General features: G+C 36.0%; 2 protein-coding genes across 2 annotated transcripts in view; both read left to right on the top strand.

Annotated features, from left to right (window-relative positions):
* Positions 1–8,212, top strand: part of LOC140165598 (alcohol dehydrogenase [acceptor]-like) — a 114,035-nt gene extending 105,823 nt beyond the window's left edge. Inside the window, exons 3-4 of the mRNA XM_072188882.1 lie at positions 7,197–7,341; positions 8,190–8,212. Of these exons, the coding sequence (XP_072044983.1) occupies positions 7,197–7,341; positions 8,190–8,212 (168 nt within the window). The remainder of the gene's footprint in view (positions 1–7,196; positions 7,342–8,189) is intronic.
* A 248-nt stretch (positions 8,213–8,460) lies between these two features.
* The window catches only part of LOC140165746 (oxygen-dependent choline dehydrogenase-like), a 64,690-nt gene continuing 54,720 nt past the window's right edge, over positions 8,461–18,430 (top strand). The window contains exon 1 of the mRNA XM_072189064.1: positions 8,461–8,566. Coding sequence (XP_072045165.1) covers positions 8,485–8,566 — 82 coding nt within the window. The 5' untranslated portion in view covers positions 8,461–8,484. The remainder of the gene's footprint in view (positions 8,567–18,430) is intronic.

Here is an 18,430-nt window from a genome sequence, read left to right as displayed (position 1 = left end):
TCACCTATAGCCAAGACCCTTTACGGGACCCCCAAATTCTGCCATGACTGCGGTCTGAGTTGGTAACGGGCACTTCATTCTGGAATCGTTGCTTCGGTATGACCTTTACCTTATGCTTCGATTTTACTTTACTCCGGTGTTTGAATGTATTATTTTAATTCAGATATTGCCCAGACACAAAGTAAATTTCGTGGATTTAGTATATAGTGAAACGTTTGTTGTTTGTTTCAACATTGAACCTCAGCTTGTCTGCACCTTGCGCCATGTAAAAATACAGTTACGTTGCTTAAATCGAGCACATTACTTAACACCTCAATTCAATACGATACTGCTCAAGGAATACGTTCTACTCAATTATAGTTGTTAAAAGCAATTCGGGAAATGTGCGCATCGCAGCGCCCTGGTAGGGAAAATTACTTGATTAAAATTCATCAACAACTTCATCATATTCATGGGGAGTGTATATACTTCGTCTAACCCAGAAACCTGTGATTTACCCTTTTCATGCTAGCGTCCACCCACTCGACAGATTCTCAAACCTCCATGTAAAGAATAATAAAATTCTTTAATATTCTAAATCTATTCAATATAACTTAACATCAAAAAATCAAAACGAACAACTGAAATAAACAATACAGAAACCACAGGCAACAATATTATGGAAAAAGATATGTCTTGAGCATAGTTTTGAATGATTCAAGAGTAGCAGCATTTTTTAAACGAACCGGTGTTCCACAAACGTGGAGCTGCCACTGAAAAGGCTCTATCCCTGGAACGAGGCACCAAAAAGGAAATACTATCCTTCCAGCGAGTCTTCATTGCAATCTGGGATGATCTTTTCATAATGATGCAGTTATTTATTATGTACGGGAGAAAGAGCCAATTCAGAGATTTAAACACATAAAGCAACGTCTTGTACATGTCTTGTACAAGAAAGATTCAAAATAGCCTATCAGCATTAAAATGATAAACGAACTGAATCCAGATTCAGAGATAAATCGATAGTGTTCTCCACTCAGGAGTCGTACGATAGCCTTATACTTACGAAAGAATCACAGATTCAGATTGCTATAACCCTAACATTAGTGTTGGGAGTATTATACACATATAACTTATATTTTAACCGATATACCGTTAAAATGCCAACAAATCTGATATGACAGCTTGGAAATCCGAGTTTTTCTCTCATTTTAAATTCACTCCTCTATAGGGGGTGTGCACTTATTTTCTGGAATAGCCCATTCGCGCACAGCCCCGATTTGAAGTGTTTTTTTCATGTGATTTATAAGTTATTGGTGGGAGAATTTGTATTAAATTCCTCGGTATGTTAACCCATATGCCGTTGAAATATCAACGAAGCTGCGACATTTACGCACATATCGACTGCTCAGTCACAGAAGTGGATAAGTGTAATAGCTGCCCTGTGAACATTTGGCAATTTACACACAGTATTATTATACTCATCTACACATGGCAGCTATTGCACTTACCCACTTCTGGCACTGCGCAGTCGATATCCCCGATTTCAAATGTATTTCATCAGATGTGTAGCATAAGGTTACGCTGCACTCAGAATTTGTATAGCGCGTGATGTTTTCATTTTCACTTACATTATCAGTAACTTTTATGTCATTTTGAATCCTTACTAGTGGTATTTTCAGCTTGAGGCCAATTTGGTAATTTTGCTCCCACATTGGGCCAATGAGCCACAAACAATCTATCTTATTCTTGTTATTTTGTGTACCTTTTCTCAAATTCTTCTGTGCCACTTTCTCAACTTGCTGGGCCAATTAAGCACCATTATGGCCTCCAATTATCTTGAGTTAACTTTTAATATGGGTAAAATGTAAAATTAAAGAATATTAATAAACTTATTATACTATTCTAAATCTATTCTAAATTTATGTACTTAAACCGGTTCTGAAACATACATAAAAGAAAGATTCAATTTCATTTTAGTATTGTGTTTTCGAGATAGCCTATCAGTGTTTACCCAAACCCAGATGCATTATATAAATCGGTAGTATAGTGTCCTACATAGATCACAACTAGAGCTAATTGCGCATAAACATATACGCGACCTTAGCAATAGCTAATTACCTAGGCCTATAGCTAATTACCCCAGCTATATAGCATGAATGCATGTAAGAGGTAGTATATTATGCTGATTTTACTGAGAGGTCTTTTTTTGAAATGCACTATAACTTTGGAATTTGGCTAGAGACCAAGGTTAATTCGTTAGCTCACCTATAGCATATGCGAGTTCAAAAGGTCCAGCATATGTATAATTCATTGGAATATACATGTATGAACAGATGTTTGTAGTATTAATCATAAATTATATTACATAATTATTTTCCATACTATTACAGTATGTGAAATCATTTTGATAAGGCCAAGTAAAATAAAAAACATGTTTCAAAAAAGGAGGAAGAGGGGATTTTTATTTTTTATCGTAAAATTGGTGCAAATACCCATAATTAGAACTGTTAACGCACACAATAATGCCTGGAAAAAGGATCCGGAGGAGGCCTCTTTTTATATCTTGTTCAAAGAGATAGGCCTCCTCTAATTATCACAAAACCTTCCAAAAGTGTTTCTTGTATATTGACAAGGCTATAGAAAGCATCTTTACTCCCAAGACATATTTTTTAAAAGTTATAACTGAATTTCAAAAAATAAAAATATAATTGAAGAAACCTCAAAAAAGGAAGCGGGAGAAGATGCGAAACATGATTATTTTTTATTTGGCCTAACCAAAAATTATTCAATATTCATGTAAATATTTCTGTGCAACTTTGGTCATGCGCTATTATAGTGCGACTTCCTAAGGTAATTTGCTACATACTGGAAGTAATACCTACATGACCTTTGACCCTAATGACCTTTGACCCAATGACCTTTGACCCCAATGGTTGTATGCAAGTAATGTCATGCTATAATTTGTGGAATGACTTAGAATTTTTAGTAACAACAGAAAATCACATCAGCCATAATGACCTTCGTATGACCTTTGACCTCAAGGCTAATGTATGTGTCAAGTAACGTCATCTTACTGTGTAATTTAGTAAGGAGTAGCAGTTTTAGTAAAAATAATAGGAAATAACATTTTCGGCCATAATAACTTTTCCATGACCTTTGACCTTGAGTTGGTCATGTGACATTTGTGCCACCAGCTATTAGTCCTGATGACCAAGTAACATTGTTGTACTATATATATTTGCGACAGCAGCAGCATTTTAGGGTATTTGGTCATATACCGGAAGTATCCCCTTAATGACCTTTGACCCCGATTCTGGACAATAACTTTTAGACACTGGGTATAGCTGATGCATGTACCAAAGTGCCATCATCGTGCTGTGTAATTTGTGGAAGGAGTAACATTTTTAGTGAAATCACGTTTTTGGCCATTGGCCGGAAGTGGGTGACCTTTGACCTGAAGTTGATCATGTTTCATTTGTCCCCCCACCCAATGGTCCTAATGACCAACTATGGTCAACATGGCTCAAAGCATATGGCTACGGTGGCTCATTATAAGATTGACAGAAAGAAAGAAAGAAAGAAAGAAAGAAAGAAAGAAAGAAAGAAAGAAAGAACTTGACAGAAACAGACCTTAGCAATTTTGCAAATTGCTAAGGAAGAACTATTTCCACTGCGGTCTGCAGATTTTGGTAACGAGCGCGCATTTGATTCTGTAAGCATTGCTTAGGCATAACCTTATGCTTCGATTTTACTTTACTCCTGTGTTTGAAAGTATTGTTTTAATTCAGCTTTGGCCCAGGCACAGACAGAAAGTAAATTTCGAGGATTTAGTATAATTTTTATAATGAAACATTTGTTGTTTGTTTCAACATAGAACCTCAGCTTGCATGCACATTGCGCGATGTTAAAATACATTTACAGTGGTGCTTTAATAATTTAACACCTAGCTATTCAATATAGGACTGATCAAGGAATACATTGTACTCAATTATAGTTGTTAAAAGCAATTCGGGAAATGTGCGCATCTCAGCGCCCTGGTAGGGAAAATTACTTGATTACAAAACGTCAACAACTTCATCATATTCATGGGGAGTGTATATACTTCGTCTAACCATGTAGGTATATAAATAAATGGAGAATGGTCTAGCCAAGCATCTTTTGTACTACGTTGGTTATGACCAATTATTGTTGAATAGACAATTTCAGGGGATATTGATTATGCTAAGCTGATTACATTGTTAAGTCTGTTTCACTGGTCATTTATTTCAATGGGGTGCTAAATGCAGTTACTTATAATGTTTATTGGAAAGTGCTCATGTTTCAGAAAATTTAATATCAAAATGTCATTTTCGCCAAAAAATTGCATTGAAATCAGACATTTAGAAAAAAATAAACACCCTATCTGTAGGCCTATATCTGTGGTCATATTGTGACCCCCTACATTTTGGTCATGATTCTTGAAAAAATTAAATTAGGCTATGACCCCTATTTTTCTTTCCAAAAGTTATGACCCCCCTGGTATAGGCCTATTTGGAACCCCCTCCAAAGAAAATGATGGCCCCTAATAATATTAATAATCATTTAGGCCTAAATACTGATAATTATTTATTATAAAATGAGAAGTTTAATGATGATGAAAAGATTTTAGCTGAATTCCGAAGTACTTCCGGTAAATTTTACTCGCTCATAACTCAATTGGCCCAAATTGGCCCAACATAATTTTTTTTCACAATCGGAAGGTAAAAACGTTTTGCTTTCATTTGCACTATATTTGAACTCCCTCAGACCCCCTTAAAAGCTTAATATATGAACATGAAAACTAAGTATATTTGTCAAGTTACGGCACAACTAGTGTTGAAAACAGTTTCATAACTTGAGAACAGAACATCCAATTTCATCGGGTTTTCGCACAATCATACATTGAAACTATAAGCTATCAAAACTGGCGACTTTGAACAGCTAATTGACTAGCTGACGTCATTATACAGTCTCTTTTACAAGCCTTCCGGTACGGGTCAATGTAGGGTCAATTCCTATGAGGAAATTTTGGGAGTGACGATCAATGAACCATGGTAGAGTCTCATAACCATCGTGGAGATCAATAGCTTGGCTGAAGTGGCTAGTCATTCAAGTTTGGTGACTCATTGAATAGAGGTAATAGGATAATCTCCACTTAAGAGATTAGAATTCTGGCGATCATTCTCCATTTATTTATATACCTCCATGGTCTAACCATGCTAACCCAGAAACCGTGGTTTACCTTTTTCATGCTAGTATCCATCCACTCGACGGATTCTCAAACGTCCATCTGTAAATTTTAAAGAATAATAATATTCTAAATATATTCAATATCCGAGACAAAATCATGCACATGGAGGGAAGAAAGATTCATACTGAAATTCATTTTTAGTATAGTCCTTTCAAAATAGCCTATCAGCATTAAAAAGCTAAATGAACTGAACCCAGATTCATAGATAAATCGATAGTGTATATAGGGCCACCATTTTAAGTGTTGTTCACTCAGAAGACAGTATGTCAGTAATAGCCCTATACTTACGAAAGAAACCCAGATTTAGATTGGTATAACCCTAAAATTGGTGCTGGGAGTACTAATACATACAATTCCTTGGTATATTTTAACCGATGTGATGTTCAAATGCCAATGCACTGCCCCGATTTCAAGTTTTTTTCATGGGGATATTGTAACCTAAGAGTGTAGACTACACTGTAGCTTATCATCTCAGAGCAATGGATGAAGTTGAGGTAGAAGTCGAAGTAAATTTGGCGTCATTTCGTAAACTCTGCATTATTGGTGGGAATATTTGCATACAACTCCTTAGTATGTTACCCCATATGCCGTTGAAATATCAACGAAGCTACGACATTCGCGCACGTCCCCTATTTCAAATGTATTTCATGAAATGTGTAGCATAATTATAAGGTTAGGCTGCACTCAGAATTTGTATAGCGCAGGATGTTTTCATTTTCACACAAGAGCATTTTCGTATTTATGTAATATTTAATCGCTTACATTATTTCTTTGTCTTGCTTCATCTTTCTTTCCTGTATGAGCATCGAATTTTACAATTTACCTAATTAACTGTATACTTCTACATGTTCTAGGAACATTTGCGTCAGCCAATCAGTAAATTTTATATGTCACTTTGAATGTTGCTTTGAACTCAACACCTTTACAGTGGTATTTTCAGCTTGAGGCTAATTTGGTAATTTTGCTCCCACATTGGGCCAATGAGCCACAAACAGTCCATCTTATTCTTGTTATTTTCCGTACCTTTTCTCAAATTCTTCTGGGCCACTTCCTCAACTTGCTGGGCCAATGTAGCACAGTATGGCCTTAGCAATGCTTAAGGGAATACGGTATACTGCTTACCACCTTTTACTCCAATTCTCTTTAGTTAACTTTTCATACGGGTCTTCTGTAATAATAAGCTACATCAATGTGTAATACGGCACGAAAACGCTCAAGGCCACTTATGAGACCGAAATTGCAATTGATTTTTAAGCACTAGCGAAGTCGCGATGCATTTGATGCGGCAAAGTTTGATAAATAAATAATGGGAGACGTAAACAAATAATCATCATGTCAATGTTTTGCGCATTGTGATTTCCTTTTTGATTATTTAAAAGAAAGAAAGAAAGTAGCAGAATAATAATAATTTTTCAGTAACTATAAATCCATAAGAATTCATTTTATTTGTCCGTGTGGAGACACGCTTGGGTCCTGATGGGACCAGGCTCAAACAAATTGCTCAAACCAGGCTAAAAAGCATAAGCATGCTAGCCTATATGGAAAGAGAAGTGAGAAAGAGATTTGAAGACAAAGAACAAGGAAAAGAAAACTGCACTCCCAATAATCAAGTGAACAATTTTACTGTCAGCCTTTGGGTCAAGAGAAAGGATTGGTAAACTTTGTGGTATTAGGTAGTTTTAATTTGTATCCTTTATCACATCCATGTCCGAGATCCATGTCCGGGATCCACTTCACTGACACAGACAACAATTTTCGAAGGGGTACGTCGTCGGATTGAAAAGGTTGTCGAGTCTTCGTCTGGTATGTCTTCTGGAAATCACTGTTCAACCGTTAACCATCTGCTCTGCTATTACAGTTGGGTATTTCCAGATTTAACTGTCAATGATGAGCACATTCTGACTATATCTCTCTTTATCTCTCTCATTTATTTATTTCTCTGCAGGTTTTGGGTGGGTCAAGCTCCGTTAACTACATGGGTTATGCACGAGGTCATTCCGATGATTATGACAGTTGGGAAAGCTCAGGAGCTGAAGGATGGGGCTGGATGGATGTCTTTCCTTACTTTCTTAAGTCTGAAAAAATATCATGTAAGTATTTTTTTTTTTGCATGTTGATGATTTGAAATGCATTTATGTCAAACTGTACACATTCTGGCACACTCACCACATTATTGCTTTTTACACCGAGCACAGGCGCTTTGTAACCATGTCATCAACGGCTGCGTAGAAGCAGAAGGCGTGACCAGCTTGCAAAATGAAAAGTCATGTTGGTTTTGTTACTGTTGGCTTTGGCGTTGTTGTTCTTTATCTTATTCTCCTTCTCTTGCTTATGTCTTCGATAAGTAATTTATAAAAGAACATGTTTTTTGGTTTGTTTTCATTCTTGTAAAACATTTTAAATTATATTTTGTATGCAAAAAAAACCACATTTTTTCTGAATTTTCCTGATAGGTCAGAGGGCAAAGTGTCCCAGCACTGCAAAAACTGCCCACAATGCATTGCAAATTTCCAATGCCGATTTGGCTTATTCCCGATAATATTATATACTCACTATAAATACCATATCTTAATCTGAATGATGCCAGGTTATTTAATATGGTGTTTTGTGGACCATAATAGAGATGAGCGATTATCGTTATTGAGCTAAGACCTGTGGGTTTGGCGTAACGCATTATAAATCATGTCTTCTTGGTTTTGGCTATGGTTTTTAATTACAGTAATCAGAATTTAGCTAACTCTTAGGAGTCTGCTCGCGTTAACCACTGTAAGACAAGTAATATAACGCTTTAAAGCCGTAAGCTATATAGAGTGTTACCGTGAAAAGACAAAAAGGCCGACATTTCCTCTTCTGTATTTAAAGAGTTAATCACCTATACATGTCTATACCTTTCCCAATTCTAAAATAAGCACGATCACTGCTTATGTTTCCTCCTCAGGTGAGAAAATAAACCTCGCTTGAACATGGTGTCCTACCCTAAGCATGGAAATAATATCATGCGAGCACGATTTTTGACTACTTCTAATGTCGTCTGCTTAGAAGATGACGACAGTGAGAGAAATAAGATCAAACATTATAACATAAGCATGTCAATTCTAATAATAGTGATATGAATCGTCATTCCTTTGAATCATTCAAGTAATTTGAAGCCTCACTCTCTATTAACAATAAATTTATTGATAGTGTTTATTTTTTTGTTTATTAAATATTGCAGTCCTGAATTTGCCGGTGAAATGGACCATTATATGAACGGGGAGATGACGGTGTCTTTTCCAGCATTCAGAACGCCATTGGCAGACAAATTCATTGATGCCGGTAACAAAAATTTACTTATTATTTATAACAATCGTATCATCTAACGTATATTAAAAAGGTTCGTGATCCACAGCATCATCCGCCACTTTTCTCCAAAAAAGTTGAGATTTTTATACCACTGGATACCTCTGGCTACATAATGTTTTATACAAAAAAATTCTTGCAGATTAATTCGTTTAGCAAAAATATTGTGAAATTTGAATTACCTTCTGGTACCGAAATTACAACACATTGTCTATGGAGCAGTGTAATACACATAATCATGGATAACTCGCAAACGCAAATTCGGAATCATCTCAAATTTTGGGAATAAGTTTTTTCGTGGATATCTACTGAAAAACGATCACGAAATACTCCTTGAATTAATTCTGTCAAATTTATCATGTTTGCCATACATTTATACAGTGCTCATAGAGATATTATTTCAAAACGGTAAGAATTTCATTTTCATAAGTACTATATTCTTATTTCTTTGTTTTTGCCTTTTGCAAATATTTTTCTTTGCTGACAAGATCTTTACCGTTGAGATGAAATGAGGGCATGGAAACATGGGTGACAAATTGTAAAATCCCGTTCTGCCAGTATCATCGACAGATAAATGGATAACTCCGAGCAATTCATATTCAATCCTTTCTCTCGCTGTTTGTTGTTGTACTCTCTTCGAAGATGCAATAATATTCCTTCTTGTATAGGGTACCTTAGGGTATGAGTTATTGAAAAAGCCGTCATCCAATATCAAAATGATTCTTACATATCTGCTTTCGGTGCTTATTGAAAAGATTATTGAAAAAGTTGTTTTCCAAGGAAAATATTGGCCCAACTTGAAGTAATCAGGCAGAATTGATAGTTTTAATAGCAAATTAGGTTGGTAAAATTCGATGTGTATGTCTTGTCTGTAAACCACTTGAAACAAAGGGTTAGCACTCATTTTTATACAAATGATAAAATGACCAAATAATATACTGTAAAAGTGGGTAACTTTGATAGCTCTTTGCTGGTCACTCTTTTACTTTTACAAGCTACACCCGAGTAGGATCAGAAGACAATCTAGGATCGATACGTCACTTCTATTTATTCCAACAAATGCATGTTTAATGCAAGTGCCACGACAACCTAATCGTAATAATAAACGTCTCCGTCCTATACTTAAACAATTATGAACACGAGAGCAAATCAAATCTAACCTTTCAAGGAATCTACCTATATACACTATCGGACAATTTCATGCTACCTATATTCCCTCATTTCTCTTTTTCTTCAAATCATGTGGCGTCAGTGACAATTTACTTATTGATACATCAGTTCTGCATCTCTCAGCAAATACATCTAGTCAAAAGAACACGTTACATTAACCTTCTATAACTACCACAATCGTATAGAAATTAGTTATATGAAATTAGTTTGATCAATCGTATGATAGCTACATAAGATGCTGGATGGATTTATTTGTCACTTTTTAAGTTTATGTGCTTACATTTATTTTATAGCCAAAATATCCTAAATGTGTACAGTAAAAATTCAAATCGTGACCATTTTTGGGTTCACATTTGCGAAGAGTCAATGCCGCATGATATAATTTCTTTATCTTTAAGGTTCTTTATTCATTCTAAATGATGTTGAAATTTGTGTGTAATTTTAATATACGTGACATTTAAGTTTTGATATGGTTCCTCATGGTAATTTGGTGAAAATTCTAGTCTTTCATCAATCTCATAAATACTTGTTTATTTTCATATCCCAATTACCATTTTGTTGCAAAAGTCATTTGCACATCATACACTGTGTGTGTGTGTGTGTGATTTGTTCGGGTTTTGACAACCCTGGATAACCCAAGAAAGCCTCTATTGAAGCTTATTTCCATTGGGGTCCATTTGAACACCGGGACGGGTTGGGAACAGTCAGGGGTTAACACCCTACTCTTTTCGAAACTGGCTGCGAGATACATGTACAGGTATGGCTCTCTGCACACGGGACCGACGGCTTAACGTCCCCTCCGAAGGACGGAGTACTTTCATGATTCATTTACCCAATTCTAAATGAACCATGGGGAGAGCGCAAGTCTGAATATAATCTACAGATGTTGCCAATTAATTTCAGACTTTTTTTTCCAAGTCAATATCCCAGCAAATCACCACCGCCGGGAATCGAACCCGGGACCTCATGCACTAAAGGCAAGTACCCTAACCATTGCGCCACGCTCTCCCTGTGAATATAGAAACATTCAAACATCGTGAAATGCATAATATGAAATTACCAAAAACAAAATCCGACGTGATTTGGGAATTCTAATCGCGTGTATTAACCATGCATCATCACACAGAGAACAGGTTATTGCCTCAAGTACCTCAGTATCTCTCTAGAATTAAAAATGTACTCACGTGAAATTTAAGAGATTCACTTTCTAGCGAGTGTAATTCACATTTGGTTTCTAATGAGGCGTAAAATTGAACTAATTTGAAATGAAATGAGGGCATGGAAACATGGGTGACAAATTCTAAAATCCCGTTCTGCCAGTATCATCGACAGATAAATGGATAACTCCGAGCAATTCATATTCAATCCTTTTCTCTCGATGTTTGTTGTTGTACTCTCTTCGAAGATGCAATAATATTCTTCTTATATAGGGTACCTTAGGGTATGAGTTATTGAAAAAGCCGTCATCCAATATCAAAATGATTCTTACACATCTGCTTTCGGTGCTTATTGAAATGATTATTGAAAAAGTTATTTACCAAGGAAAATATTGGCCCAACTTGAAGTAATCAGGTAGAATTGATAGTTTTAAGACTTTTAATAGCAAATTAGGTTGGTAAAATCCGATGTGTTTGTCTTGTCTGTAAACCACTTGAAACAAATGGTTAGCACTCATTTTGATGCAAATGAAATGACCAAACAATATACTGTAAAAGTGGGTAACTTTGATAGCTCTTTGCTGGTCACTCTTTTACTTTTACAAGCTACACCCGAGTAGGATCAGAAGACAATCTAGGATCAATACGTCACTTCTATTTATTCCAACAAATGCATGTTTAATGCAAGTGCCACGACAACCTAATCGTAATAATAAACGTCTCCGTCCTATACTTAAACAATCATGAACACGAGAGCAAATCAAATCTAACCTTTCAAGAAATTTACCTATATCGGACAATTTCATGCTCCTTATATTCCTCCATTTCTCTTTTTCTTCAAATCATGTGGCGTCAGTGACAATTTACTTATTGATACAGCATATCAGTTCTGCATCTCTCAGCAAATACATGTAATCAAAAGAACACGTTACATTAACCTTCTATAACTACCACAATCGTATAGAAATTAGTTATATGAAATTAGTTTGATCAAATGAAATGGTGTATAGTTGGCTCTGGGTGTGTATTGTTATTCATGAAGATTCCAAATGTCGATGCAATGATAAGTAAAATTCCGATATTTGTGACAATCATATACATTGAACAAACAGCAGAGCAACACTTAATAAACTTTTAAACACTTTAATGCTGAGCTTTGTACAGTGAATGTATAGGGGTGTTAATTAATTAACACTAAAACGCGTGAAAATATGATTTATGTTATTATTAACACAACGTAGTGTTAAAAAGCACCCTTTTAACACTATCTTCATATTTCCAATTGTTTTAGTGTTTATAAATTAACACCCCTATACCTTCACTGTACAAACCTTGTAGCCATTAAAGTATTCAAGTGTTTATTAAGTATTGCTCTGCTGTTTTGGCAGTGTACATGTATTCCTTCGCCTCCTAAAACATGTAAAAACCAGGGTGCATTTCCAACTGTCAGTAAAATTGCAGACAGGGCTCTTGCTATATCCTTGGTCTACGCATGAAGGTAGTGGTCTACGGGCCCCTTTTTAGCACAGCTATGAACATCATATTTTCGCTGGCAGTCTAGTTCTCAAAACATTCGAACCAGGTCAACCACTTTTGGATAAATTAATATCACATCGCCAACGCCAACCACAAAACGAAATTTGAAGATATTGACATTGTGCTGTTTAATCGTGTTGCAGGATATAAGATATGGGTTCTCGGAGCGGTGGTGGATTCTTCATATTTAGTGAACTAATTTCACAAACGTTTCTCGAAAAACAATTCCACTAAATACATGTATGTAGAACCCACATCCTACAAAATGGTGTCAGAAGTGGGATCATTTATTTGAATAATTCACATACTCAGTGAAAACCGGCTTTTACTACGCCATAGTCTAATTTTTTTCCGTACGCCCCTCGTACTTAAAATCAGGGGTCTGCTACGATAAATCATAAAGGCCCCTATGCTTTTTCTTACCCTTCTCTGCTGTATAACACACTTGTGTCAATTTACTTGGAGTAGGCGGTAACACATAATTAAAGCTTGGAAGAAGGATTCAAGTACAATTTTGGTGAAATTGAGTTATTGGTCTTATAGGGTCAGACTTTTTTCTCGAAGTTTTGACCGATTTAACCCTATAATTAGGGATTATATTAATTAACTTCCTAACCAATAAATGTTCAAAAGGGCTGGTTAAAATGATATATGGAACTGTATGCAGCTTCGTTAAAATAAGAGAAAATCAAATGGCCTGATATACGAATTCCTACTATTCAATGCCCTACTTTAAAAACCAATTAAAGCAGAAAATTACTGAAATAAATTAGCCTTCGGTACTTTATAAAATCAATGCGTCAATTTTGACAGTTTTGGGTCAGTGTCTCGCCCGATGCTCGATTTTTTTCCAATCAGTTTCTCTAATGTCATTGGAGAAACCTTCATAGTCTCCTTTAGAATAGAGATACACCTTCCTGGGAGCAGAGTTAATTCTGGGTACTGGTATTGACAAGGTTACATGACACATCTTATGATCACTGGTGACAAACTTACGGCCAACTTCCACTTTCTGCACAATGTCTATATTGTCGGTCAACACAACATCCAACAAATTCTCCTCACGAGTCGATTCCGTAACCAATTGAGTCAACATATTGTCCTCAATACAATCCAAGAATTTCTGAGATAAATCAGTATTAGTCTCTAACATGTCTAAGGTGTCCCAATCAATTTCACGAAAATTGAAATCCCCCATGAGGGTATCAGTAGCCGTATCTTGACAGGGTCACAACTGGGTACAGTGGAAATGTTATCTGAAATATCATTCATTCTTGACGATCATCCAAACTCAAAATTACTCCAAAACAGTCCAGAGGTGTTTGAAGACAAAATACGAGGAAACTTGAGAGGATTTTATAAGCAAAAATTAGTAAAAAACTAGCGTAAAAATCTGAGCTCATTAAAAACACTTGCGGCTCGTCGTGACCCTTGACCTTATACTCGAGTACTTGGGTATTGACTGATTGAATTTGACCAATCCCACCTTTTGTTCGAGCCAAATCACTTAACCAATCAGATAATCGACCTCTAAATTTTAAATGGCATAGCAACTCAGAATATCAGAACATAACATTGCCGACATTCAATCACTCGTCGCTACCGACTGAAAGCAAAAAAGAAGCGGGTCTGGGTACGGAAGCAAGATGAGACCTGTTCTTGAAGACAAAGAACCAATCCCGCATGATATCATGTCTGTATCCGTATTTTTCTAAATGACGCTGACATCATTTATTTAAATTTTATGTATGTGACATGAAAATTTGGATGATAGCTCTGGTGCAATTTGATGCTGCTGAACATTTCCACATCATTTCAAGAATACGTGTTCATTCGCATCTCCCAATTAACTTGACGACTTATTTATTCTCAATACCTTTATCATGTTTATAGCTTGAACATAATTGTGAAATGCATGCAATGAAGTTACCCGAGACAAATGTAGGCAACTTGATTGGGAAATGATTTAGGATGTAATCGAGTGTAGATTAGCCATACATCATCACACATCATCTCTCCATAGACTATGTAGACTACGATCTCTCGTCGCACTGAAATATTATTATAACTTCTATACATATTACTCTCGTGAAATGTAAGAGATTCATTTTCTAGCGAGTGTAATTCACATTTCGTTTCTAATGAGCCATGAAATTGAGCTAATTTGGCGTCTATAATATTTGTAAAGTGTCTAAGTCACGAACAAAATCGTGTTAATGCGTTAATTAACAATGATTTTGTGTAGCAATATTACTACATATAGTTCCAGATATGTATTAGAAAATTCACATACTCCGAAAAGGTCGATTTTAACTACATCTGTGACGTCTTGATCACTCCGATTGATACTTAAACTACGCCTTATGTAGTGTAATTTATTTTTCCCTCAGTTTTTGTTGTGCCATGGACCTTTTCAAATAGAGTCATTCCGATAAAAACCGAAGCATGAAATAATTTCCCCGATCGCACGCATAAAAAGTACCTCTTCAGCATCATGTTCAGTGCGAAGTTCCAATGTGTATCAGGCATCATAACCGCGATGAACTTTCGACGGTCAATTATGGATGAGAGAGGATACTTAATGTGCAATCAAGCGTGTGATGGTATGTCTTGTGTAAGAGATTGACTTGTGGAAGAGGTGAAAAAAAAAAAAACGTTTTGTAAAAGAAAGTTAACCGACGAAAAATGATGAGCATTTGATCATTTCATTATATTAGTATCATATTGTGAGCTGAGGTGTTAGCTCAATATGCTAGGAAAACATTTCACGTATTACATTCTTCCTAACCAATATCATTGTCTAAAAGGCCCATTTAAAATTGCATAATGGACTGTCTGCAGCTCCAGTGGAAAAAGTATTCTAGTGCAATTTTGGTGAAATTCAGTTATTGGTCTTTGGGGTGAGACTTTTTCTCCAAATTTTGGCCGATTTCAACCCGTAAATTAGGGGTCACGTTATTTTTCCTAAATTCCTTACCAATAAATGTTCAAAAGGGCTGGTTAAAAAGGTTAATGGAACAGTATGCAGCTTCGTTAAAATAAGGGAGAAACCAAATCGCCTAATACCGTATACGAACAATTCAAAACCCCATTTTACAAACCAATTAAAGCAGAAAATTACAGAAATAGATCAGCCTCCGGGACTTTATAAGATCAATGAGTCAATTTTGACAGTTTTGGGTCAGTGTCTCATCCGATGCTCGATTTTCCAAAATTCTGTTGCGTCCTACAACCTATTTTGTCCTATTTTGGCTTTTAACCCCTGGCCATATTTTGTAACATGGACTATGAAAGTGTTACAACCTCCACTAATTTTCAATTATAAACATCATATACCGTTATATTTTATACTAATGTATAGCTATGGGTCTCCTCTATCCAGTGATACCAACCAATCCCCATATAATATCGCTATGACGTCAAAATTGGGGTAAACTGGCTATGTACGCTTAGTGATGTATGCATAAAGGATAATTCACACCTTCTGTAGGTAACATAAAATGTGAAATCGACTAGCATTTTGAATGCGTTTTTATTGTAAATATATCAGTCCAAATTCAAATTTAACCATGCCCGTCAATGCAGTGTGTGAGCAGTGGTGTCATGTTCACTCACACAGCTGTGCTAACCGAAAGTCAACACAGTGGCGTGGTGGGAAGTGCTTAAATCATCCTCTGGTACAAATGTATAGGCAAAACTGATTTTTGGCTAAAAATTCTACAAACATGCGATTTTCACGAAATTTCCTCCTAAATATAAAAGGAAAATTCAAACTAACAAACAAGTAAGAAGTCAATATCTTTTGAAATAATCTTACAAGAGCGGTGAAATGAAAATTATCTATTCTACTGTAGAAACCTATGGTGGTCCTCAACACACCCCCCCTGGTCATCTTTGATGGTCGGTCCTACCCCAGGTAAGGTGCCGGGGTAAAACAATAATCACTAAAAGGACGATTAGCTCAAGTCGTTTGGGCGTAAACTGGACGCGCATTTTGTTTTATGACGGATGAAAAACCTTACAGGGGGGTTGTACCAAGTTTTAAACTATTCCCAGGAAATATGCATGGGGTGTCACTGAGCGGGAACATACTAGTTTGGTTACAAGTTTCAAGGAACAGGCCATAGCGTTTCAGGGTCAGGACATTTCAAGAAATCTACCTATATCGGACAATTTCATGCTACCTATATTCCTCCATTTCTCTTTTTCTTCAAATCATGTGGCGTCAGTGACAATTTACTTATTGATACAGCATATCAGTTCTGCATCTCTCAGCAAATACATGTAATCAAAAGAACATGTTACATTAACCTTCTATAACTATATACCACAATGGTATACAGAAATTAGTTATATGAAATTAATAGTTCAATGATCAATCGTATGATAGCTACATCAGATGCTGAATGGATTTATCTTTCAGGGTTTTTTTAGTCTAAAATTGTCCTCACATTTATTTTATAGCCAATATATCTGGGTTCACATTTGCGAAGAGTCAATACCGTATGAAACAATTTCTTTATCTGTGTTAAAGTTATCTATTCATTCTAAATGATGTTAAAATTTGTGTCTATAGTTTTAATATATGTGACATTTAAGTTTTGATATGGTTCCTCACGGTAATTTGGTGAACATACCCACATCATTTCGGTAATCCAGTCTTCTCATACATTTTTATCATGTCCCAACTACCTTTTGTTGGAATAGTCACTTACAGATCATATAGTAGAATATAGAAACATTCAAACATTACACTCAAGCGCGCTCGAAACATAATTTTGAAACGCATAAATTGAAATTGCCAGAAACAAATGGAGCCAACGTGATTGGGGAATGATTTACGATATAATCGCGTGTAAATAAACCATGTATCCTCATTCCTCACACGTATAGAACATGTTGTTATATTACCTCCCATATCTCTCTAAATAGCTGAATGAATTAATATACTCCCGTGAAATGCAAGAGATTCATTTTCTAGCGAGTGTAATTCACATTTGGTTTCTAATGAGCCGTGAAATTGAGCTAATTTGGTGTCTAATATTGGTAAAGTGTCTTTCCGCTACAAGTCACGAACAATATAATTATGGCGTGTCTATGCGTTAATAAGACAATGATTTTGGGTAACAATATCAAGTATCAAGTGTAGAATTGGCTGGGTGTGTATTGTTATTCTTGAAGATTCCAAATGTCGATGCAATGATAAGTAAAATTCCAATATTTGTGACAAACATGTAAAAAGGGTGCATTTCCAAATTGCAGAAAGGGCTCTTGCTAGGCCTATATCCTTGGTCTACTACCCCTACCCTTTTTAGCCCACCTATGAACATCATATTTTCACTGCCTGTCTAGGAGAACCACTTTTGGATAAAATAATATCACATCGCCAACGCCAACCACAAAACGAAACTTGGAGATATTGACCTTGTGCTGTTTAATCGTGTTGCAGGATATAAGGTTCTCGGAGCGGTGGTGGGTTCTTCATATTTAGTGAACTAATTTCACAAACGGGTCTCGAAAAACAATTCCACTAAATACATGTATGGGGAACCCACATCCTACAATATGGTGTCAGAAGTGGGACGTGGGTTCCACATCATTTATTTCAAGTGAGTGAAGACCGACTTTCAACTACACTTTAGTGACATCTTGATAACTCCAATTGATAGTTAGACTACGCGATAGTCTAATTTATTTTTCCCTTCGTTAAAATAAGTGCGAAATCAAATTGCCCGATATACGAAATCTTACCATTCAAAGCCCCATTTTACAAACCAATTAAAGCAGGATTTACTGAAATACCGGTACTTTCTGAGATCAATGTGTCAATTTTGACAGTTTTGGGTCAGTGTCTGGCCTGATGCTCGATTTTTGCAAAATTCTCTTGCGCACACTGTTGCTTTTTATTCCAAGTACTTGAATCACCAAATTTGTAGATTCCAGAGACCTGGAAAAGCAGGTGGTTAAACATGTTAAA

Source organism: Amphiura filiformis, chromosome 12 (assembly GCF_039555335.1).
Source record: "Amphiura filiformis chromosome 12, Afil_fr2py, whole genome shotgun sequence".
NCBI classification, from domain to species: domain Eukaryota; kingdom Metazoa; phylum Echinodermata; class Ophiuroidea; order Amphilepidida; family Amphiuridae; genus Amphiura; species Amphiura filiformis.
The sequence above is the reverse complement of the archived record's forward strand: the minus strand, read 5'-3'. Positions and strand labels throughout refer to the sequence as shown.